This window comes from Ictalurus punctatus, chromosome 2, assembly GCF_001660625.3.
Source record: "Ictalurus punctatus breed USDA103 chromosome 2, Coco_2.0, whole genome shotgun sequence".
In the NCBI taxonomy this organism is placed as follows: Eukaryota; Metazoa; Chordata; class Actinopteri; order Siluriformes; family Ictaluridae; genus Ictalurus; species Ictalurus punctatus.
Window position 1 is genome coordinate 5,973,247 of NC_030417.2, and position 23,375 is coordinate 5,996,621.

The following is a 23,375-nucleotide window of genomic DNA, read 5'->3' on the forward strand; positions in this document are numbered from 1 at the left end:
ATTCATTCATTCATTCATTCATGTCTAACGATGATTGGACAGAGAACCAATTGAAGGAGAAACCAAAAGTAGCCAGATTAAACACACATTGCCCAATTAAAGGATAAATTACACAAAAAAAGGATTTTTTTTAAAACATAAGGTTATGATTACATTATGATTATGATTATGATTACATGTAGTAGTATGTTTGTTGTCTTTTCTTCTCTCCTCCACAGGTTGTCATAGAAACCGACAAGTCTACCTATTCCCTCAGGCTGCAGTCACGTGACCACCGTGATCATGTGATCAACCATATCAACTATGCCTTGTCACGAATCTTCAACAACTCTGTGTTTGCGTGAGTGCATAAAGAACACATGCTGTGTCTGTATTCAAAGCGGCCATTGCTTGTTCGCGTATTCGTTTGAAAAGATTGTGAGAAAACTCGTTGCTTTTTCTCTCCGTCAGTCCTTCGCTCTGTCACTCAGACAGCGATTTGTCAGATGGAAGTAGGAAGTACTCTCCAAGCTCAGACACATCAGTGGAGACACAGAGAGCTTGTGGTGAGTTTCAGTAATACAGCCACACACACAGACACACACACACACACAAAGACAATCAGAGGCTCTCTCTTTTTTTCAGGTGGTTTCTCAGAGACATATGCTGCTCTCTGTGATTACAATGGTATTAGCTGCAAAGAGGAGGTGCAGTGGGTAAGCTGGAAGTGTGTGTGTGTGTGTGTGTGTGTGTGTATCTACATTTTCAACAGTATGAATGTATATGCATATAATGTGTGTAAGGATGTGTGTGTGTGTGTGTGTGTGTGTGTGTGTGTGTGTGTGTGTGTGTGTGTGTGTGTTTTCAGGATGTGGATACCATTTATCATTCTCAAGACAACCGTGAGTTCAATCTGCTGGACTTCAGTCACTTGGAGAGTAGGTGTGTGTGTGTGCTTTGTTCCTCTGGACTTCAGGTCGGTACAAAAGAATCAAAGATTTGGCGTTTCAATCGAGTCTCCTTCCACCAAATTTGTAGAATGTCTCTGTGTGTGATTTTTTAAGACAAGAATTTCAACATATTCCCCTGTATTGGGAAAAGTACCAAAAATCCAATGACTTACTTATGATGGCATTCTTAGAAAGGTTTTTATCTCTTTCAATTATGTAAATAAATTGTTTAAAACGTGCAGTTCCACTCTCGAACACAAATTCAGTGTGTATTTGTATGAAAACGATTTGTGCGACAAATGAAAGAAAGAAAGATCAGAGTGGTGTGTGGGATTGGCATTCATACTTTTCTTCAAGTCCTTGAAATGTATTTATATATTTATTTAGTTTGCATTCCTGGAAAATTGGCATCTTTTTGATGAAAACCTGAACGTAGCCACATAGCAACTCAATAAACAATTGCCTAGAAAAGGTCACGTTCAGACCGACACCAACCACGTGACTTTGCTGTTTTTACTTCAGAACGTGACATTTCAGATTCTCTCAGATCATCATCAGACGCAGCAACTCGTTGTCTGCTTTTGTGGAATGCGTGTACAATAGTAGCGTTTCGCATTTTTCGGCTGGTCTCATATGGTACTCGTGTATCAAATTTCCTGTACATTCTGTCTGATCTAATAACTAGTAAAGTCAACGACCATCACAAAACAGCAGCATCGTTACTTTTATGTCACGTCAGTCATTTTGATGTCATTTCCTAAAATTATAGAGTATTTGTTAGGCGATTTCATAATGTCATGTGTATTTGTGTCAGAGAGTTAGATAGTTAAATAGATATTGATATTTACGTCCATTCGTTGAATGTATGGTTTGGGAAACAACCGCTACAGACCATATTTTCTTCAAAACAGGAAAAACTCTGCGTTCCTCAGTCTTTCAACTGCAATCCCAGCTGACAAAAAAAGGTCCACAGGACGTCCCCTAAATGGCCTCTACGACGTTCACAGGACGTCCAGCAGCCATTCAGGACGCTTAGGGGACTTTCATTGAAATGAACACATTCAGTAGTGTTATGATTTGCTATCCTCTGACGTCCTCGGAACATCCGCCAGCGAACGTTATGAACCGGACCTAAGTGGACGTTTGTAACGTCCGGGGGACGTCCCCTGTTTGCAGGGGTGTGGTTCAGACCACAACTTCTGCATTGTTTAGCCCAAGTGCTGTTTTGCTTGAAATCAGAGCACTGATGCTGACATTTGCATCAGTTTCCCTAATTCGAACGGTCTATAAGTGTTACACGCTCTTTCTCCAAACGTCACCTCACTTCATTCGTTGATACACTATATATATGCTCAAACGTGTGTGGCCACCGGAGCATCAAACCCATATGTCGTTCTTGAACAAAAAGCACCAATTTTCTAAAAATGGCTTTCTATGCTGTCGAATTACAATTTCCCTTCACTATAACTAAGAGGCCCAAACCTGTTCTGAGCAAGCTCCGTGAAGACATGGTTCACCAAGATTGGAGCGGAAGAACTCAAGTGTCCTGCACAGAGCCCTGACCTCAACCCCACTGAACACCGCGGTGGTCGTTGAACTGGAACACAGACTGCACCCTAGGTCTCCTCGACATCCTGACATCACTGCCTGACCTCACTGATGCTCTTGTGGCTGAATGATCACAAAAAAATCAAATAGAAAACCTTCCAGGAAGAGTGGCGGTTATTATAACAGTAAATAGGGACCTAATCTGGAATGAGATGTTCAAAAAGTATATATGGATGTGATGGTCGGGTGTGCACATACTTTTGACCGTATAGTGTAGTTGTTACTTGGCTGAGTGTTTCAGTAAAGATGGCAGGTAAATGTAAAGCAAATGAAATCCAAAATAATCCTCCGTAAGACATTTAACAGCCAATAATCTGAGAAATCCTTATATTAATGTCATTTTAGCACATTTATAGTAACTGCTGCTGAATATAATTGTGTGTGTGTGTGTGTGTGTGTGCATTTGTGTTTCTCTTGCAGGGATCTTGCCGTAATTGTTGCATCCATGGCCTACAACACATGGTTCACCAAACTCTACTGCAAAGACATGCGCATTGTAACTATCCTGTCCTCTGCCTCATATTTACCCAGCATGCACTTAGTCAATGAGTCTGTTAAGCAGATAGTCTAACCGAATATGCTGTACAACAATGTCTTAGATTAGCATACACAGATTACTTTAAAAAAAAAAAATAGAACAAGAAAAGCACTTTGCGCTGCATTTTAATATATATAAGCTACTATATAAGTAAATATTTATTTGGTGGCCAAGCACCAAAAGTAGTTTTATTGTCATTTCAACTATATACAGCAGTGAAATGAAACAACGTTCCTCTGGGACCACGGTGCTACATAAAACAACACACTAATCACATGACACGACACAGAACTAAATAAGATATATAAATATTCTACACAAAGTGCACGTGAAGATGTGTGATAAAAACACAGGACGGTACAGTACTACTAAAACAGGACAATAGGCACAGTAAGTGACAGTGTAGCGCCGAACAGTACACAGTTCTAGTGCGGAAGTGTCTGATATAACAGGTAGTGCTGAAGATACATGCCCAGGAGTAACAATGTAATTTGAAAGTGGTATAAATGTAAACATAACACGTGATGACTGAGTATTCAGCAGATTAGCGTATACCAAATATGGACATAGCAGCTATTGTTGTAGCAGCCAGGTAAAGTGTATAAGAGTGATGTAGGGTAATAGCGAGCGTAGACACCCTATTGTTATTCGACTTTTCTTCTTCTTTTTCTTCTTCTCCTGGCTAGGGTGTCTATGCCAGCCCATAGAACCATATGGTAAAAAGAACACCACAGATCACAGCAGATAACGGCAGCTGCAGCAGAAATGCCACCTTCAATTTAATTCAATTCAGTTTTATTTGTAAAGCGCTTTTAACAATGGACATTGTCCCAAAGCAGCTTTACAGAAATATATAAATTCAGGATATAGATTTTAAATGTATGAATTTATCCCTAATGAGCGGCCAGAGTCAGCGGTGTACGAGGAAAAACTCCCTGAGACGATATGAGGAAGAAACCTTGAGAGGAACTAGACTCAAAAGGGAACCCGTCCTCATCTGGGTGACACCGGATAGTGCGATTATAAATAAATAAATCCCTTCTATAAATGTGTTAATACTATATGGTCAAATAGTGCAGTTGTGTAACCAGGAAAATCCATTACAGTTTTTACAGGAAGTCTGTTTTGTTGAACTTCTCCACTGTTCACTGATGGAGACTTGTTTGAGTGCAAAACTGTTTGTAGCCACAAATTGCCATCCTAACTGTTCATATGAATTGAGGTCCAAAGCCATCTTATGGTTTTTAAGTGGTACCATCCTCAGTAATCTCAATGATATTTAGGCTGCACTATGTAGGGCCATCCTCAGCAGCAGGATATGACTTCCAACTGATGAGAAGTAGGGCATCAGGATGGATCAGGCAGGTCCGGAGAACAGAACGGGGCAGGATCACTTGGTATCTCAGTAGTATCATGTGTAGCTCGACAGAAAAGCTCGACCCTGCTGCCCGTTTGTTCATCTACACCTTTCCTCCTACACTCAGAAAATTCCACCACTCAAAACATGTACATCATGAGTGAAACTACAAATCACTCTTCAATCCCTTTGCTGATAATTATGGCTTATATTTCCTGTAATTGCTTAGGAAACAACTGCAGTGCATGTTTGAATGTGCAGCTCACCGAGTCTGGGTGCTTGGCCCCCAAAAATGCTGCTTTCAGCTTTAATTATTATTATTATTAGTATTATCATGATGCTGATGATTATTATTATAGAAGACATTCTATGGAGGAATTCTACAATATTAGAGTGGAATCGCACAGCTAATTGTTGTTATTTTTCCTAGGGGTCAGAGGTCACAGAGCAGGTCTTACACACGCTCAGTAAGTCCTCCAGTCTGGAAGAGCTGACGCTGGAGAACGCAGGACTCAAATCGTTAGTTTTATTCTCTCTTATTCATAAATGGTTCGTCAACTGTGGTCCGTGAAGGATTACAAGTGGCTCGCAAGTCAGTCAGCGTGATTAATAGTTTGTTGTTGTTTTTTTTTTAATAGAACAAAGTAATTATCTAGTTAGGAAACAGTTTACCAAGATTGAATTCACCAAGTCAAATGAATAAATGAGCCGATTCGTTTATGAGAACGTGTTTTGTTTTGATTGAGCAGCTAAAAAAGGGAGAACCAATGCTGTGTGTGTGTGTGTGTATAAGTGATGTTAAATTTTGTCTCAAAAGAGTGTGTTCTTATTCGTGGGTGTGCGCATGTGTGTGTTTATCGTAGTGACTTTCCTCAGAAGATGTCCGTTGCACTGTCGGAGAATCCAGCATCGGTGATTCACTCTCTCAATTTGGCACATAACACCTTGGACAACCAAGGTATCGTTTATGCTCTCACAGGCACACACACACACACACACACACACACACACACACACACACACACACACACTTACTTCGTAAGAGAAATAAGAGCTACACATAACCAGCTTTGCTAAAGTTTACTGAAGCTTTTTCAATTTTTATCAAAACATAATATGAAAAAAAAAAGCATTAAGCGTTACTGTAGCTATAATCTTCCACTACTATAAATATTTTCCCAGAATACCATGCAGGCTATGGTACTGAACTCTAAAAACCATGTTAAAGTATCATACTGGTTTGAATGCCGCATGCGTTACACTGTGTATTCTCATCCGTCCATCCATGTTTCGTTCCCTCTTTCTCTGCAACACATTGCTGTCACTGACTCTCACATACACTCGTGCTATATCTTTGCAGGTGTGTGCAATTTGATCCAGCAGGTGTGTCGTCTCAGCAAAGGACTCCGTCTGCTTAACCTGTCCAAAACGTCACTCTCGTCCAAAGGTGGGCGAAAGTCTCTTCGTCTCATTTAAAAAAATTTAATTTAAATACAATTTTATTTAATAGGGGTGTAAAGCAACACTACTATACGTATATGTATCTGTTTAGTGCTCCAAATCATAACCAGAAGTGGGCGTGGCCTAAAGCTTGAATTTTTCGAACTGTTATTATTATTACATACGAACTCTGTCTCTATGTCCGTGGGGAAAAAAAAAAAAAAGTCATAAGGGAATTTTTTTCCCCTAAAAATATAACAATAATATATAGCAGTATAATAATAGCAGAACATCATTTAGCTCCTGAAGAGCTAGAGTTCCTCAACCTCAGCTACATCACTCGAGTTGTCATGTAATGGAGGCTGAGACGGAAGCAAGTACAGATTATAGGTAGTTTAATACAATAGTCCAAGGGAACAGACAGAAATCAATAAACAAAGACAGGCAGAGGTCAGGCGATCAGGCAAACAGTCCAAACAAGGCAAGGCAAAGAGACAAGGTCATAAACCTGAACAAGGTCAAAATCAGAATAAACAAACACGGTAACAAGGCTTGGAAACGCCCGAGACAAGGCAACTGCACGCGTACGTTGCAAAGACTTAGTGTCCGAGCAGTCTCTTGTATGCGTGGAGGGATTGTGTGTGAGATTGGATGCAGGTCTGCGTGATTAGAATGAAGGCGAGTGTTCTGGGAATTGTGGTCCATGGCAGCCATGTTTCAGTCAGACGCCCTGTGGAACTTTCTGGTAAACTTTGTATCTAATGTGACTGAGTGAGCAGGATAACCATCAGATCATACTACCGTATGTTTCAAAACAAACGATGCCCGTCCCAAATGAAACGGCAAAAACCTTTATTTACTGTTGACGTAACAAGAGCCATCTGATCATATACGATCAGATTTCCGTCAGATTTTGGATTTGTTACATTCCAGGAAGATCAGAAAAGTTCGATGGACTTGATGTTAGAAATTACAACAAATGAATGTACAAGTTAATATTTTTTTAAAAATTATAATATTTCGGAACTTTCGCAACTTTCGGAGTTTATTTGTGCTTTTTTTTTTTTTTTGCTGAAAACTACTTTAATTGCTGAAATCACAATTGCACAAAATTGTGTAAACTCTGCTCCTCTGCAGAGTTTGCTTGATTTTGCATAAATCCTGGAAGGACTGATGAATTATACAGGTTTATGGATGTTCCTAATAAAGTGGTCGGTGTATGTTGTGCACCGAGCTGACTTGAACTTCCCTTTCTTTGCAGGAACATTTTCAGACCTAACACCACAGTGTTTAATGTTCAATCTTTAGAAAGCGTTATGAATTTTTTAGATGTTTAAAATCGATTGCTTAGACATTTTATAATGCGCGCACGCCAGGCCCCTTGCTTTCTTCCTGGTTTATCATGACGTAACCTTTCATGCTTGAAGGCATAAAGGATTTTGATCATTCATGCTTTGATGCTGACTGGAAAAACACACACGCACACATACACAAGATTTATATACTCATAACGCAACACTCATGTATTATTTATCAGAGTGTCGTGTCAGCCGTCCTTGCTGTTACACCGTCAAACAGTATCATAGACCATTTATTTATTTATTTTCCTGTCAGCTTGGTGAAATATGCGTTACCGTTCTCAGCAGAAATTTCACGTTCATGTACTTTTGGTGAGAGCAGCATGTACTTCCTTCTGTGACACTATGTATGTCTTGAAGTGTAGGTTGTCTGAATTTCCTGTGTTAAAAAAAATGAAGGTGTGGAATCTGTCTTGAAGGATTCTGGGTGTGTACGTGTGTGTTTGTGTTTCTAAAATGATACAAGACACAAAATGACACTGTTTGTGTATACAGAACTGCGATTGTATTAGAAGTTTATGTTCCAGTCAGTTTACTTTGGCCCTAAGAAATGTGCTGGATATCTTTGTGTTGTGTGTGTGTGTGTGTGGGTGGGTTGCAGGCAGGCAGTGTAAAATGTGTCAGATCATCAGCTGTGGCTGGAGAGTGGGATTTGTCCACAAACAGAGCAGAGAAAAAGAATTAGAACAGACTTTGATCGACAAACCTCGATTTTCTTCGCGTAATGCTCTTTTGTGCGCTGTCCCGTATGAGCTACCAGACAAGGCTGCTTGCTGTATTTACAAGCTTCCTACGGTGCGGTGCACATTCAACCGCAGTGTTGTGCTTTTGGGAATGCCTTCCTGGTTCTCAGCATCGTTTATTATTATTCTATGATGTGCTTTTGCATACTAATATTCTGCATGATTTCTAGGTTGTTATGTAAGTGGACAGGAAGTTCCTCAAAGCACTCTCAGAAATGTTGAAGAGAGATGTAGTGTTATTCTTAATACCAAATACTTCTAGGAAGTCCTATTTACACAGATCAGCCATAACATTAAAACCACCTGCCTAATATTGTACAGGTCCCACTCCAAAACAGCTCTGACCCGTCTAGTTACAGACTCCACAGGACCTCTGAAGGTGTGCTGTGAGATCTCGAACCGAGTCGTTAGCAGCAGATCCTTTAAAGCTATTACTAACGTATCATTATGTGCTAGATTCTCGAGTTTGGAAGCTATACATGCATTATTTTCCATAACCCTAACCCTAACTCCAGCCCTTAAGTTTATAGGTTTAATACAGACAAACATTCTTAAAAATAAAAAAAATAGTCTAAATAAACAACTGCTTTCCAAATGTATTTGTATTGTTTTCAGCTAGAATCGCAAATTTGGAAGCTGTATGTGCTTTCGTTTGTGAAACCCTAACCCTAACCCCAGGCTTTAAACATATAGGTTTAACATATACAGAAACAGCTAAAAATCCTCAAAGTACTCTACATACAAATCAGTTGGCTATTAAAGCTTTTCCTATCATTATGTGATAGTTCCTGAAGTTAAGAACCTCTACATGCTTTCTCTTCCATAACCCTAACCCTAGCATTAATCTTCAAGCATGTAGATATCATATTTGTGAAAATCGTTCAAATTCATCAAAGCAGTCCACAACAATAACACTTGTCTTCCAAACCATTGTGTATAGTTTTCTGTTAGATTCTTAAGTCTGAGGTGGGGCCTCTATGCGTCAGATTTGTTTGTCCACCACATCTATTTCTCCATTCTGCGGTGGACAGGGGTCAGCATGGACACTCGGACCGGTCTGCCTCTACACAGCAAGCTGTAATGTTCTGACACTTAAAAAAAAAAAAAAGTCATAGCCAGCATGAACTTTTTCAACAATTTGTAAAAGTAGAAGTAAAAGTGAAAGTAGAAAGAATTGTCTGGCTAGCTTTCGCTCCCCACAGGCATCAATGAACCTTGTGCGCCCATGACCCTGTCGCTGGAACACTGGTTGTCCTTCCTCGGGCCACTTTAGGTAGGTACGAACCGCTGCATACCAGGAACACCCCACAAGACCTGCTGTTTCAGAGACGCTCTGACCCAGTCGTCTAGAAATAATAATTTGGCCCTTGTCAGAGTCGCTCAGATCTTTACACTTTTTACCCATTTTTCCTGCTTCCAACACATCAACTTCAAGAACTGACTGTTCATCTGCTGCCTAATAAATATATCGCACCCCTTCACAGGTACCACTGTAACGAGATAATCAACGCTATTCCCTTCACCTCTCAGTGGTTTTAATGTTATGGCTAATCGGTGTACAGTACATCGTAATAGTTAATAAATCAAGCACAGGGTGATGTATTGTGTTATTATGTAATACATCAGACTGTAAGTTATCAAGGACAGCTTTTACGGAGGTGTATGTGCATAAGAAGTGCTGTCTGCCTTTCTGTTCTTTCTTCATATCTCTCTCTTTCTCTCTCTCCTTCTCTCAGGTGTGGTGTCTCTCTCTCAGGCTCTTTGCTCTAATGATGATTACTCAAACTCGCTCCTGCATCTGGACCTGAGCAAGAACCCTGGCATACTATCTGGAGAGGACGCAACGGTCAGACAGCACACACACACACACACACACGCAAACACATGTATAACAACTGCGTCGAATGTGTGATGTACACACAATCTGCCCTCGTCACGTGACGTTCATCGTGTATCACATACATAATGCATATACATTTGCATTTATGTAACATACACAAACCAGTGCAATGCAGGAAGTGCCGGAACTCGTGTCATAACATGTACTTCACTATGTTTATCATCAGATGGTGGATGAACTGACGTTGGTTATTTATGTTTGTGTAGCATCTGCATATGTTCCTGTCACAGCCCAACTGTTTAGTACACTTGGACCTATCAGGCACAGACTGCTGCTTGGACTCTGTGAGTGCTTCCTGTCTTTTTTTATTTCTCCTAATTGCTTTCTCAAATCATTATTTCGAAGGCATATGTTAAAAGAAAAATTCACTTGAGAGCATAAATACACTTTAAATGTTCTGTGGCCTGAGTGTTATATTTGTTTATGCGGTCAGAAGGGTTGCCAGATTTACACAATGTATTAAAACACTTTGTTCATCTGAATAGTTCAATAGCTAGGTAATTACTGTTCTGCATGTTATAACATACCCCCGTTCTGCTGGTCAATCCATAACTTCCTGTAAAAATCCCCAAAGCAACTCGTATGGCAGCCATGTGTACGTACTGCATCAGCTGCACTTTTCACTTCTTCACCAAAAATTGTACTACATTTTCACCCAACTTGTCCATTTGTCAATTCCCTCCCACTTGCTAAGTCTTTCCAGTGACCCGAAAACTACTAACTGATAGCTTCATCCTAGACACGTATAGCCACTGTATATATTCTCGAACTGGAGGAAAGCGCTATCTGCCCTCTTCCATATACAGTAGCTCATAGACGCCTATGATTGGTTAGTGTCTCTCTGATTGAGACAGGGGAGAAAGTAATGCCATCCCGGCCACCTAGAGAGCATGGCCAAGTTATCCTATATCGAGTCCTAGGCAAAAGATTGCTGTGGTGACACCGGGATTTGAACTTGCGATCTCATGGTGATATCCGAAGCCACTTTTGGTGCGATTCTTCCTAAGATGTAAATACACTATTTTCAGGCAGAATGCACAATATTTCATCTGAATACTGCTGCAGATACCAGCAAATTATCCGAGAGCAAATGATCTTAAAGACACACAAGTCTTGTTTATTATCTATCTGAAGGCGTACTGATGGTTTGACATATTATATGTTGGACGCTGATAGTTTGGTGGGCGAGGTTGAATTTGTTTCATTGTTTATCTTTTCTTTTTCTTCCTTGATCGCTCTCTCTCTCTTTCTCTCTCTCTCTCTCTCTCTCTCGCTCTTTCTCTCTCTATCTCTCTCTCTCTCTCTGTCTTCTTCTCCCTTGTTATCTTTCTTTGAATGAAACCTTCAGCTGTTTGGGGCTCTGCTCCGAGGCTGCTGTGCTGACCTTTCTTACCTCAACCTCTCCAAAAACTCCTTTGCTCACAGGTTAGATTCGTTCTCTCTCTCTTTTCTTTTCTATCCATTACATAATAGACCACGCGTATAGTCAATGCCCTATATTTTTGAACATAATGCATAAAACTAAGGTGCAAAATCACTAAATTGGTACATGCGTGAGTGTGTGTGTGTGTGTGTGTGTGTGTGCGTGTGTGTAATAGGAGATCATAACTAGAGTTTGAATGAAGACGTTAAGACATTTTTCTTATTTTATTACACTAATTAAAAATGTTCTATTTTCTATTTAGTGCTTAATTGAACACTATCTCCATTATCGACTGTATACAAAGAATGCTAACGTTAGCTGGTTAGCTATTTTAGCCAAATACTGTTGGGATCTCAGTACCTTGCTAGGTTTGTTAGATACCGGCACTTTCATATATTTAGCATAACAAGCAATCACTACTAAAGATTTGACATGGCATCTTAAGTTTAATACGGAGCTTATATACTGTAAAACATGAAAAGATCTTGCTAGCTAGTCAAGCTTACTCAGATAGCTATTGGTTAGCCTGAATATACTTCCACAGATTCGCCGAAGACAAGGATGTTAGCATCGGTTTGGTTTAGACACAAAGGATCATAATCAGCATTACAAATCACTACAGTGAAGATTAATGGATGACGGATAAATAAATATCGTGCTGTGAAAAAGTATTTGCCCCGTTCTGATTTCTTCTGGGGTTTTTTTTTGTGTGTATTTCTCATACTAAATTGTTTCACAAAATAAAACAAAATCTCAGACAACACAAAGGCAACTTGACTAAACACAAAATACAGTTTTTAAATGATAATGTTATATACTGAAGCAAAAAAGTTATTCAATGCCAGGGATACCAAAACTGGGCCTGTGTGAAAATGTATTTGCCCCCTCAGTTACTAATTTTACAAATCTATGAAACTGCATTCATTATGGGGTTCAGCTGGACTAGACACAATCAGGGCTGATTAATGCAAACACTGTTCAATCGAATCAACACTTAAATAGAACTTTTTCAGCAGTATGAAGTTGGTTAAAAGGTCTTACCCAGTAACACACTATGCTGAAATTGAAAGAAATTCCAGAAATGATGAGGAAGAAGGTGATTGAAATACATCAGTCTGGGAAGGGTTACAAAGTTATTTCAAAGGCTCTGGGACTCCAAAGAGGCACAGTGAGTGCCCAATGGAAAAACTTGGCACAGTAATGAACTTTCCCAGAAGTGTCCAACCTTCCAAAATTCCTCCAAGAGCACAGCAAAGTCTCATCCAGCAAGTCACAAAAGAGTCAAGGACAACATCAAAGGACCTACAGGCCTCTCTTGCATCAATAAAGGTCACTGTTCATGACTGCACTATCAGAAAGACACTGGGAAAAAATGGCATCCATGGAAGAGTGGCGAGGTGAAAATTACTGCTGACCCAGAAGAACATTAAGGGTCATCTGAATTTTGCCAAAACACACCTTGATGATCCGCAAACATTTTGGGAGAATGTTCTGTGGACTGATGATTCGAAAGTGGGACTGTTTAGAAGACAGGGGTCGCGTTACATCTGGCGTAAACCAAACAGAATTCCACAAAAAGAACATCATAGCTACGGTCAAGCATGGTGGTGGAGTGTGATGGTGTGGGGATGTTTTGCTGCTTCAGGGCCTGGGCAACTTGCAATAATTGAGGGAAACATGGATTCTAAAGTCTTCATTCTGTAAGTTGAAACTCAAGCGTAACTGGATTATGCAGAAAGACATAGATCCAAAGCATAGGAGTCGGTGATAGTCCTAGAAGTAAGTGAAAGTCTGATCTTGGAAGCATTTGGTTGTAGTCATTGCCGGTAAAGGTGGCACAACCAGATTTTAAGCCTAAGGGGGCAGTTAATTTTTCACATTGGTGATAGGTGTCGGATAACATTTTTTGCTTCAATAAAATTTTTTTTAAATAAAAACTGTATTGTGTGTTTATTCAGGTTGCCTTCATTTTATGTTGTATTTCGTTTGAAACTCTAAAACGATTTAGTATGAGATATACACAAAAACCGAAGAAATCATATACTTTTTCACAGCACGGTATAATATTGGTCAATGAATATGATGATTTCCATTGTAATTTAAAAAAAAAATGATTCTACTTTGGAATATTTAAAACAAATTAAGAAGTCCTGATCTAAGCAAATCAACTTGCGAAGGAAAACAGAAGAGGAAAAACACTGGCTTGCACTCAAACACATTAGTAAGAAAACAATATTAGACAAGCAATTCATGCTTAATTAAGTCCATTCAGCCCAGATAAAAATTCCCAGAATCAAATTCATTAATTAACCAAATCTAAAAGAGTTGAAATAGTTCAATCATACAAAAAAAAAATATTTCTACCAATAACTATGTTTAATGATTATATAACGCTGCCCCTCTGAAGACATTTCCCATATCATGTTCTCCCCATATAGGAAGGTGAAGGAGACTCTGCCGTTGTTCCGTCAGTTCTTCAGCTCTGCATTCAGTCTCACACATGTCAGTTTGGCCTCTGTGAAGCTGCCGCCAGAAGCCCTCAGGTGAGACGCCCACGCTCATTCTTCAGGCGAGAAGTCGAGTCCACAGCGAATTCACCGAGTTTCTTTTGTGCGATTGCTGTCTCGACTTGACTTACTAAACTTACCCACACACATACTTTATTTCCACGGTATACACGGATGGATTTAGATCCATCATCATGTTCACTAGACAGTAGCTTAGAGAGTGGTATAGCAGTGTGTGTTAAGAGCACAGGAACACAGACACAGGAGTTCAGAGTAAAACAGGTTTTATTTAGGATGTGAGGAAGTGAGAGAAAGGCGTGTTGAAACTGGGAGGTTGAATCTGGAAACAGGGCGAAGGTAGCTCAGAGGTTAAGACGTTGGCTTACTGATCGGAAGGTCATGAGGTCAAATCCCAGGACTGCTGAGCTGTCACTGCTGGGCCTTTGAGCAAGGCTCCTAACCCTCAACTGCTCAGTTGTATAAATGAGATAAATGTAAGTTGTAAATGGAACACAAGGGAGGGGGGAAATCAGGGAAATACACGGGGGCTCCGTTCTGGACTAGGGTTAGTGTAATGTTCATATTAAAATTTATTTCTCTCTCTCTCTCTGTCTGAAAGAAATATGTTCTTAGGTCTGACCAACAACCCCCATATCAACGACATGCATCTTGACATCAGCAGCTGTGAGGTATCTCCTAATACCTGTATTCTTGTGACATGATTAGGCAATGAAAACATATGCTAAACAGTATATGGTAACAATAAATGGTTAAAAAATGGCTAGACTATTGGTCCTACCGACTTCTTTTTGATGATTGTGTTTAGTTTTCAATAGTTTATCAAAACGACTTTGAAATGCGCTTTGCTCAGAGATAGAAACACATATGAGAAGCACGTTTGTGAATGTTGTAGCATGTTTGTATGTGGTGAGCTGGGAAAAGCTGTCCACGTCCAATTCAGTGGAACCGCAAACCAAAAATGAGGTCAAATTGGGTGAAAGGTAACTTTGACATGTCTGCTTTAAGAAAACATAAATATGTTTTACCAAAATTATATTGAACAAAGCACATTGAATTTACACCATTGAATGGATTCACATTGCGAGATCATTTCGTACATCCAATATGATTTGATCATGTATTTTCAAAGCCCTGAATAAAATTCAACTCCATTCTCGCACCCAAACTGAAGATCAAACATTACCACTGTGCTATGTGATCCCACGTGATTGTTAATTTAATACGTTAGTTACAGTTCCTGTCAGTGGCAACGTCCTCGCAAGATTTCAGAATGTGAAATCTATCATTTTTCCATGCTTAGTGAACATTTCGTCATTTTATTTTGATGTAAACAGAACATGAGTGTTAAATAAGTGTTAAATGTCCTCATATAGCTACGATCAGCTGGAGCGGCTGTTATACAGGACTTGTTTCCACGCGTCACCTCCATCGCTACGCTGGATATCTCAGACAACGGTGAGCTCATAAGACTCCACCAGTACTAAACATTATGTACCGTAGGTGTTGTATTTCTCAGCAATCTATTACCTTATACTCTCTCAGGATGTGAAATTATCCCACTTACTTTCATCCTAGTGCGGTTAAAGCTAACTATGCATTTTACACTAGGGTTTGATGCGGACCTGCTGACTGTGTTCACTGGTCTGTCTAGACATCCTTCGCTCAGACACCTCCACCTGGGCAAAAATTTCAATATCAAGAGCAGGTATGGCATTTTTAAACCAAACATTTTGCTACCATTATCTGAACAATAGGCAAATGTTAACAATAGGCTTTTTACACTGTGTGTAAAAGCAGTAGTTCAGTTTTCTTGCAAGGATTAGCTCGCTTTAGCTTATATAATCAGCTACTATGCGATAGAAAGAGCTCTAACTAGCGAATTGAAATCGCTGACTAAGTCATTTAGGTGCAAATAGCCATAATTGACAGGCAATGAGGAGCATCCCCGTACAGAGAAGTTTCCTAATTGACTAATGCAGCTGGACTGATTGCTAACAGAAGCTTTATCTGTGATAGCGAGCATCTTTGAATTGATTTGTCAGAGTACAGTGGCTAACGAAGCCCACAGAGAACATCTATCCGACTCGCTTACTCGTCTCTCATCAATTTCGGTGTTTCTCTCCCCGCAGGGTGTTGGATGAAATTCTGCACAAACTGGTCCAACTAATACAGGAGGAAGAGTGTGTGAGTATTCATCACGGAAATTCGCCACTCTGAAGGACACGCTGAAGGATTTAGAAACAGACTATGCAATTTAAGGTCTCCGTGCAAATGCTAACGAGATTATATTTGATATCAGATCAAATAGATTGCAGTGTGTGTCATGGTCATGTGAAATCCTAGTGCTGTTATGATAGCTGAGTCAGTTTTAGAAGATCGAGCTATGTTAATAGATACAATTAATTCCCAGATTTTCTACAGTTTAGTATTACTGAGAGATAGAAGGTACGCTATGTCGTTCCTACTATAAAGAAAACATTGTGACTTATTTATCAAGATGGATGCTGACGGATTTACGCGTAAATGTTTCGTACGAGTGTTTCCAGAAGAAATCCCATAAACTTGGAAAAGAACTTCCTATTCGTGTTCTTGAGTGTGTGTAAATGTACATGTAAGAAGACTGACTAATATAAACCTTGACTTATATCTGGTAACGCTTATGGCGCGAGTCTGAGGCTGAGGGAAGAGACTGTGTAGGCGGCTTCTATGTTTTTCTCTCGTGCTCTCCTGGAGGATCATTTATTTTCCTTTGGGTTTTTTTTCTAAGTCCAAAATTTTTTGTAAGTGTGGTTTTCACCGTCGAGGTGCAAGAACCAGGCTCTTTTTCCATTTTGGTGTCCGCCTGAAAGTGCACCCCTCTGGCTTCCTCGGTGTCTGGATGTCGTTTGCACCGGTGGTTGATCGGAGGGGTGCGGTCGGAATTTCAGAAGCGCGTAGCAATCACAGGGGTCCAAGCACTGATGGTCACGGTTATGGTTCAACTCATCTCATTTGCATGGATTGCTGCACTGTTATATCTGGAATCTACTGTTGAGTTTAAATTGCTTTGTTTTATGACATTTCCAGCAGGTACCAAACTCCCTTATCCAGAGCAACTTCTAGAAGTGCTTTGGAGTCTTTATTTAAAGGTCCGGGACTGAGAGTACCGTTGAGAATATTTTGTGAAAGTCATTTTTATATAAAATTGAGGATTTGGGTTTCAAAAAATATTATTGACGGTAGTGTAGTCCATCTTCTCCATGTCGTCCTCAACACGCAGTACCATGTGCAAGCTGTTAGGCTTTTTAAAGGGAAGTTGTTTACCAGATATGGTGATTTGGGGGCGTTTCTGTATGTAAATGAGCATAGCAGCTGTGATAAATGAAAAAGATCAAATTTCCATATGCATACTGTTGGATCTTAGGCAGAGAACTAGAACTTGGTCTACACACGCTTTGATAAATGAGACCCCGGGTAATGATGAACATCTGCACAGAACATCTGGTAGATGGTCAATCCTTCTGGTCAGTAATTGGTGAGGATTTACTGGCAAGCTAACTGAGGCACACAGTGGTTTTTGACTCGTCTACCTGAAGAAAGATTATGAACTTATTGCTCTACCGTGATTATAAGCTGCTCTTGCTTGACATACAGACTGAGGCACATTGATCTACGCGAACAACAATTTGAGGATATGATAACATCCTCAGATATTTCGAAGCTTTTATTCATATGGCGTATGAGGATTCTGAAATGATAAAATGTTATGTATTGCTCGAATGCTTTTTAAAAAAATTTTTAAAGCTGATATTTAAATACTTTTGGAAAACTCTCAGAAGGTCAACTGAACTGAGGTGGGCCGGATGACATTTTAAATACAATCAGCTTTATATAATACATCCAAAAAAAGAAATCATGATGCCTACTGTTAAAATATACTCGTCGTGTCTATATGGAGTACAAGGAACTTTATAGAGCTGGATGGAAGGATGCTGTACAGGGATGTATGAGGCGGAGGCGGGGGGGGGGCTTAGTTTGTCAAAATATGATAAACATAAGTCTTGTTTTGAAATTTCACTGGCGATAACAAGGCTCCGTAAAGCATATAAAAAAATTAAAAAATATATAAATAAAAGTATAAATAAAAGCAAACTATATAGAACAGGTGCTCACATTAGGTAAGAGAGACAGGACAGGCTCGGAGCAATGTAAACAAAAAGCACATGGCGTGAACTCGAAACAGAACTGTGATGCACCACACACAGAGAGAGAGAGAGGGAATCTGGGAGATAGGACGTATAGCTTTAGGTTTTTTTTTTTTTTTCTATAGCATGCTTCTACTTTCACTTTGAAGAGTCTTAAAACTGTCTTTTTGTGTACTATTTCTTATTTCCCCTCCGTGTCACAGGTCCTGCAGTCTCTGTCCTTGGTGGACTCTCGGTTGCGTTCCCGTGGCACAGTGCTGGTGAACGCCCTGGGTAGCAACGCCTGCCTCAGGAAAGTGGACCTAAGTGGGAACGGGCTGGAGGACATCGGTGCCAAAATGCTCAGCAAAGCTCTGCAGATCAACACCACATTACGGTGAGAGAGGGAACGGAGAGGACTGAGGAGAGCAGATTTGTGGGAGAAAGACCGGATGACGGAGAGAAAAGTGGTGGAGGGAGGGACAAAGACGAGACGTAGGGAAAATGATGGAGAGAGTGGCGGGGACAAACTGAAAATGTGACCTTAAAAGCTTTTCTTTGTTTGTCATTGAAAGGAGTGTGACCTGGGATCGGAACAACACCACCGCTGCAGGATTCATGGACGTAGCACGAGCTCTAGAACAGTATGACTGACACACACACGCACACACACACACGCACTTGATGTGTTGTCACAACAAATGGATCCTACTTTAAGGCTTTTTATGATTTCTGAATAATGCAAAAGGCATTTTACTGATGCACTCTTCTCTTCTCTCTTCTCTTCTCTTATTGTCTCTGCTCTCTTCTTTTTTTCTCTTCTCCTCTCTTCTCATCTCATTTCCTTACTTCTCTTCTCTTCTCTCCTCTTCACTACTCATCTCTTCGCTTCTCTTATTATCATTTCCATTCTTTTCTCATCTAATCTCATCCCATCTCATCTCTCAGTAATTTCACTTTGCAGTACATGCCTATCCCCCTGAGTGATGTCACTCAAGCATATCGAAGTGCCCCAGAAAAGATGGAGCAGGCGCTTACCAAGGTATAATTCTTAAATCATTCCTGACTTCCTGACGTACTACAAACGCTTTATTCGGCGTCTCAGACTGATGTGTTCTGAGTTTGGTCTCAAAGATTTTTCTTCTGCTGCTCAGATTCAGAGAGCGTTACTGAGGAATAATCAAACACAGCGCTTCTCCCAGAGGCAAGCACTACGCTTACACCAAGGCTTAGTGACCAGCACTGCTGAGCAGGTGTGTGTGTGTGTGTGTGTGTGTGTGTGTGTTATGTCTCTCTTTTTTTCCTGAACGTATGTGTTTTTTGATCTAATAGTGTAACTGTCACTTAAGTAATTGAGTGGCTGTGTGTGCCAGTGAATTAAAAAGTGTGTGTGTGTGTGTGTGTGTGTGTGTGTGTGTGTGTGTGTGTGTATCTGATGCTGTATCTCACACAGGTGATGGAACGGTTGTGTGTACGGGTGCAGCAGCAGGTGTGTGTTCTCCGAGGTGCAGCAGATGCGGAGGAACTTCAAGCGGCTAAACAGGTCCTAAAGGAGGCTCGCAACTCTCGTGCGGTAAGTGTCTGTGTGTGTGTGTGTGTGTGTGTGTGTGTGTCTGTGTGTGTGTGTGTGTGTGTGTGTCTGTGTGTGTGTGTGTGTTAGCTAAAACAGAACATGAAGAATAAACTGACCACAGTGTAGTTGTGGAGAAGGAAACTGACAGTCTCTCCCCCTCTCTCTCTCTCTCTCTCTCTCTCTCTCTCTCCCTCTCCCTCTATCTCCCTCTCTCTCTGGCTCTCCCTCTCTCTCTCTCTGGCTCTCTCTCTCACTCCCTCTCTCTCTGTCTCTCTCTCTCCCTCTCTCTCTCTCTCTCTCTCTCTCTGGCTCTCTCTCTCTCACTCCCTCTCTCTCTCTTTCTGTCTCTTCCTCCCCCCCCCCCCTCTCTCTCTCTCCCTCTCCCTCTCTCTCCCTCTCTCTCTGGCTCTCCCTCTCTCTCTCTCTTTCTCTCTTTCTCTCTCCCTCTCTCTCTCTGGCTCTCTCTCACTCTCCCCCTCTCTCTCTCTCTTTCTGTCTCTTCCTCTCTCTCTCTCTCTCTCTCTCTCTCTCTCTCTCTCTCTCTGGCTCTCTCTCTCTCTATGTCTCTCTCTCAGCTCTACCCATCTCTGTGTGAGTTGGCTCATGTTCTCTCAGTTGATGGACCGGTCAGACAGAGACTAGACTCACTGGCTGGGGAACTGGCCAAGGCTGCAGATAAGGAGCTGCAGGTAAACACACACACACACACACACACACACACACACACACACACACACACACACACACACACACACATACATACAAATGCTCAGCCACTCTTTATTGCCACCTACTGGACAATTGAGTATTAATAAATTGGTTGGTTAATTGCTTGGTCTGCTGCTTGTTGATGCTAGCCAGGGTTGCCAGGTCTCAGCAAAATTCTCAACACAACTACAACTGAAAACAAACAACAAAAAAATGCACAAACGTCCCGGGCCCAAAAAGTTTGAGCACTGTAAAAAACAGTCACATTTTCTTGTGTTTCCACATTTTTACATTGAAAACAAGATCACCGTAGTGTGCGCACATTTCTGATTTGTAGACTCAGGGATACCACATTTTTTATCATCATCTTCTACACATCTTATCCACTTATTCACAATCTTCATATTCACAATCTTTGCAATATTATTTTCTTCCATTTTTAGACAATTTACCTGGCATTCTGAAAGTATATCAGAATAAAAGCATAGAACGAATGATCACGAGCCTTGCTACTCCGTTCGAACGCGCTCTCACGATGTGGTGCTTGAATAGAATTTTCTATATTTCTGCACAAATATGACCTAAAATATCGTCAGATTTTCATACAAGTCCTAAAAGTAGATAAAGAGAACCCGATTAAACAAATGAGACAAAAATATTACCCTTGGTCATTTATTTATTGAGGAAAATGATCTAATGTTACATATCTGTGAGTGGCAAAAGTATGTGAACTTCTAGGATTAGCAGTTAATTTGAAGGTGATTTCAATCAATGGGATGATTGAAAGTGGAGAAAGGAAAACACTGCATTCCAGAATAAGAACCTTAAACGATCTGTGAAACGTGGTGGTGGTAGTGTCATGGTTTGGGGCTGTTTTGCTGCATCTGGAGCAGGACGACTCGCCGTCATTAACGGAATAATGTATTCTGAATTATTAATTCCAAAGGAAAATGTCAGGACATCTGTCTGTGAACTGAATCTCAAGAGAAAGTGGGTTATGCAGCAAGAGACTGACTCTAAACACACAAGTCATTCTACCAAAGAACGGTTAAAGAAGAATAAAGTTAACGTTTTGAATGGCCAAGTCAAAGTCCTGACCTTAATCCAATAGAAATGACGTCTATAATACTAACTATAAAATTCTATGAACAGATTGGGCCTCACACACTTCCTTGTTGGTTTTTGTTCTCTTTTTAATAGTGAAAGAAAGCACATGTTTTTCTGTTGCTAGGAGACAGTGAAGGCAAAGTGAGCATGTGCGGTGCCGCAGCTGCTGTTGCTTGCGCCACACACAAGAATCGCTATGTCCATGTGCTTGTAGTGCTTTCGTTACAGAGCGCTGCTGCAGCTGTGAATTCATGCCTGCTGTTTACACAACGCTGCTGAGTTGTTGAATCTGATTGGTCCGGCGGTGTCGATTCATTTTCTATGACAGCAGCTCTGACACAAATGCCATGGATAATCCAAAAGAGGAAAACAAAATGAGGGTCGAAACCAGAAAACGCCGACGCTAAGAAAAACGTGGAAATGACGAGCTTAAATAAACAAACTAATAACTGAAAACAGGTGAACACGTTAATGACACACTCGGGCAAATAAAAAAGGGGAGGATACAGAGCTAGAATCAAAAAGGAACACGTATGCAGAGAGATCAATACGAAACAAAAGACGTGGAAGCGCGTACACGCTGGAATCCGCTGAGAAAATGCCACGACAGTCAGTACGTTGGACATGGACGTACACGGACAACAATAATCCGATATTAACCCGATTAAGCCGATACTCTGATTAAGAAACTAGCATATAAACAGCAATTTTTAATTACCTTAATCCGACTAAAGTCATACTCGAAGTAAACACAAATGGAATTAAGACGTGTGGAGTATTCCTGTTTTAGTCGCATTATCGACGTGTATTACAGACATGTACACACCTTAATCACACTATTAACGTCGTGTGGGAGTTTTCACCGCATTTTGCGACCGGACACGTACACACACGGCAGTGCTCAACCGTTTAACGGCAAACAAGAGAGCACGGCTGCGTCCCAAACCGCGTACTTACCTGCTATAAGCCTGTAGTAGACGAAATACATGTATCTCGGCTACTGTATAGTAGGTAAGTACGCGGTTTGGGACGCAGCCCACGGCTTCAAGCAGTCGTCTATTTGCACGTATAGTGCGAGAAATAATTTACTGCACTTGAAGCTTTCGTAAAATTAAAAATAAAAACACCCAAAACTGTATACGGTACCATAACGAAGATGAACTGTATGTCGATACGTGAAATTCTGGAGGGAACGTCGGACGGCGTGGCGTGGTGACATAATGACGTGTGACGTTAATCGATCTATGTTCTATGTAATCAATAATTACATTACTGCTGTCCATGTAAACGTAGTCACTGACAAGCTGTGATTGTTTTTTGTCTTATTATGATCAAGAGAAATAAAAAAAAAGTGATACTTCTGAGAGAGAATAATCAATGTAATAACAGGTTATTAACTTATTACTAACTTCTAATTCCATGCACATGACAATATTAAACGTAACTATACTCAGATTAAAAAAAGTACGATATTTCATTCTTGAATTAAAATCATTTCTATCGTGTAATAAAAGACTTGATTGTTATTAGACGATAATCAACTTGGGGCTGCGTCACACCACCCGTTCTTTGATTATTTTCCTATAACACCAAAAAAATGACTGATAGAAGGTGAGAAATCCCTCATACACTTCTTATCTTTTCTGCAATTATCTGTCGCCTCATATTTTTATTATCCGTAGACCCGTATTTTCTTATCGGTTAACCGGTTGATTGTTTGTTTGATTGACAGGTGATCGTGGACTCGATGGTGTCCCTGTGCCGTGAGCTGTGTCCGCTCTCCTCCGTGGCGGCAGAGCGACTGAGTCCTCCTTTGTCCTCGGTTTCAGAACGAGTGTCGATCCCTCGTTCGGCTATCCGCACTGCGCTGATGGAGAGAGCAGCGCAAGACATTCATCGGGCGCTAGAGTAAGGGGGATGGGGAATAAAGAGTCTCGGGGACGAGTGGGAATGAACGGGTCAAAGGGAAAGGAAGAGAGAGGAGGAGACCTGGTGGTTTG

At 40.6% G+C, this 23,375-nt stretch overlaps 1 protein-coding gene across 3 annotated transcripts in view; it reads left to right on the forward strand.

The window, feature by feature from the left end:
* The window catches only part of LOC108275256 (capping protein, Arp2/3 and myosin-I linker protein 3), a 61,511-nt gene that overhangs the window by 18,941 nt on the left and 19,195 nt on the right, over positions 1-23,375 (forward strand). For all 3 annotated transcript variants that reach the window (XM_053687083.1, XM_053687084.1, XM_053687082.1), the window contains exons 5-27: positions 219-340; positions 451-545; positions 625-695; positions 848-921; positions 2,958-3,033; positions 4,863-4,951; positions 5,296-5,390; positions 5,793-5,879; positions 9,710-9,819; positions 10,080-10,157; positions 11,222-11,298; positions 13,735-13,839; positions 14,423-14,492; positions 15,198-15,279; positions 15,433-15,529; positions 15,954-16,008; positions 18,212-18,384; positions 18,563-18,631; positions 18,936-19,029; positions 19,142-19,240; positions 19,441-19,560; positions 20,136-20,249; positions 23,108-23,283. In XM_053687083.1, the coding sequence (XP_053543058.1) occupies positions 219-340; positions 451-545; positions 625-695; positions 848-921; positions 2,958-3,033; positions 4,863-4,951; positions 5,296-5,390; positions 5,793-5,879; positions 9,710-9,819; positions 10,080-10,157; positions 11,222-11,298; positions 13,735-13,839; positions 14,423-14,492; positions 15,198-15,279; positions 15,433-15,529; positions 15,954-16,008; positions 18,212-18,384; positions 18,563-18,631; positions 18,936-19,029; positions 19,142-19,240; positions 19,441-19,560; positions 20,136-20,249; positions 23,108-23,283 (2,228 nt within the window). The remainder of the gene's footprint in view (positions 1-218; positions 341-450; positions 546-624; positions 696-847; positions 922-2,957; positions 3,034-4,862; positions 4,952-5,295; positions 5,391-5,792; positions 5,880-9,709; positions 9,820-10,079; positions 10,158-11,221; positions 11,299-13,734; positions 13,840-14,422; positions 14,493-15,197; positions 15,280-15,432; positions 15,530-15,953; positions 16,009-18,211; positions 18,385-18,562; positions 18,632-18,935; positions 19,030-19,141; positions 19,241-19,440; positions 19,561-20,135; positions 20,250-23,107; positions 23,284-23,375) is intronic.